Raw genomic sequence first — 1,822 nt, 5'->3', positions numbered from 1 at the left:
GAGGTGGGAGAGTTTTCAGCTGCTCTGGTTTTGTGGACTAAGTTGCAGAGAAAAAAAGGTGAGGAACACCCACTTTGGGCTGGTGGATCAGAGAGAAGTGTATGGTCTTGAAATCAAAGACTACATTGGTATTGTGTTGACACACTTCAGGTGAGCACTTCAACAACTACACTTAAGCAAGTCAAAAAAGTGTTTGGATCCCCCTCTGAAGCATCTCTTCACTAAGAAAGAACAAGCATCACAGTGTGAAAGCACGTATGTAGATTAAAGTTTGCAGCTATGATTTTTAGAAGATTTTGACATTTAACTTACCACGATCATGAAATACTATTGAGAATCAGTCCTTAGATCTACTCAGTATGGAGCTAGGAGGAAAATCCTTGCTGCATAAACTGTCTTACATTAGCATGCAATTGAAGTGGTTAAACCTAGGCTAAGCAGGCTCTCATGTAAAGGTTTTGCAAAGATAAAGCTATATAAAATAGACGTTGTGTATCTAAAAAACTTTTCAACAGCAAATCTTTAAACAAAACTGCTTTAGGTAAGAATGCTGATTAAAATGCTTAGAAAAGTCACGATCACAGAGACAAGAATAGTACAATTTCAAAGCATGTAACAGCAATTACAGTAGCTCAGACCTCTGTTAGATACAGCTAGATAAAGGCACAAAAAGGCAATGGAAATAAATCCAGAAGAGGATGGCTAGGGACTCAGTTTTTAATGATCCTATCTAGGCTTTGAGAGCTGCTTTCAAGTTCTCCCAAAACATCTGCTGTTGCTCTTCATCAGGAGGCCACTCCAGGTAGGTCTTGGTGTTCATTATCTTGCGCAGCTTGCAGAACCTCTTGGGGATCGCCTGGCTCTGAATGGGCTCCAGCAGGAGGAGGATCGCCGCGTCGTTGTTCTCGTCAAAGAGGCGAAAGTGCGAGAAATCCAGCTCGTACTTGCACCACTCGCTCTGCACAAAGTGCTCCGACAGCACAAAGAGCGTCTTGTGGCTCTTCTCGATGGAGTCGATGATGTTGTCCACAATCCACTTCCCGGGCACAAAGTCCCGCTTATGGAGGCACAGCCTAAAGGGTGGACACGCCTGCTCCAGCTGCTGCACCATGATGTTTTCCACCCAGTTGGAGTCGTTCTCACTGTAGGAGACAAAGGCGTCGTAGCAGACGTCTTTCGCGGGGGCTCGCTTGGGCTTCCGCTTGGCTTGGAGCCATGCCCAGGTCATTCTCATGTACCAGACCGCATGGTACTTGTACCCAATGACCACCAGGATCAGGATGAACAGGAACGTCAGAATGCAGATCAAAGACACCAGGAAGGACCGGTGGCACTCCATCAGCGACAGCCTCACGCTCCCAACCTGTGCCCCTCGCACCGCCAGCGGAGAGTCGCAGATGTAGCTTTCTGGCCACCCCACAAGCGCCTGGGTTATCCCTGCCTCACGCTGAAGGAAGGAGAGGAATTCGCACGAGCAAATGAAGTTGTTGGCGCTGGCATCCAGCAGCTCCATTTGCTTGAAGGACTCAAACTCTTCCTTGGAGAAGCTGTTGAGCTTGTTTCTGCTGATCGACATGGCCACTAAGTTAGGAATGCCTGCAGCTTCGGGCAAGGTCTTCAGATGGTTTTCTGTCAGGTACAGCTCCTTCAGATTTGGCAGTTGCAGACCAAAATCCTGCAGGTTGTTAGCACTAACGTCCAGCACTTCAAGAGTTGCGGGAATGCAACGTGTTAATTTGGGAATTTGAGTGCTGGAGAGATTCAGGTATTTCAGGTTTGCAGGCCATTCACACACATCTGGAATCTCACCAAAATTGTTTTC

At 47.0% G+C, this 1,822-nt stretch overlaps 1 protein-coding gene across 1 annotated transcript; it reads right to left on the bottom strand.

The window, feature by feature from the left end:
• Positions 1-526: 526 nt before the first annotated feature.
• LOC122193137 (toll-like receptor 2 type-2) lies at positions 527-1,816 on the bottom strand (the record flags this gene model as incomplete). The annotated part of the gene is made up of 1 exon (XM_042893857.1): positions 527-1,816. A coding segment is annotated over one exon (1,086 nt), but the record flags the coding sequence as incomplete, so codon positions are not given.
• Between the last annotated feature and the right edge of the window lie 6 nt (positions 1,817-1,822).

Source organism: Lagopus leucura, unplaced genomic scaffold, assembly GCF_019238085.1.
Source record: "Lagopus leucura isolate 7727_CA_CO unplaced genomic scaffold, USGS_WTPT01 48921-0_obj-0_obj, whole genome shotgun sequence".
Lineage (NCBI taxonomy): Eukaryota > Metazoa > Chordata > Aves > Galliformes > Phasianidae > Lagopus > Lagopus leucura.
The sequence above is the reverse complement of the archived record's forward strand: the minus strand, read 5'-3'. Positions and strand labels throughout refer to the sequence as shown.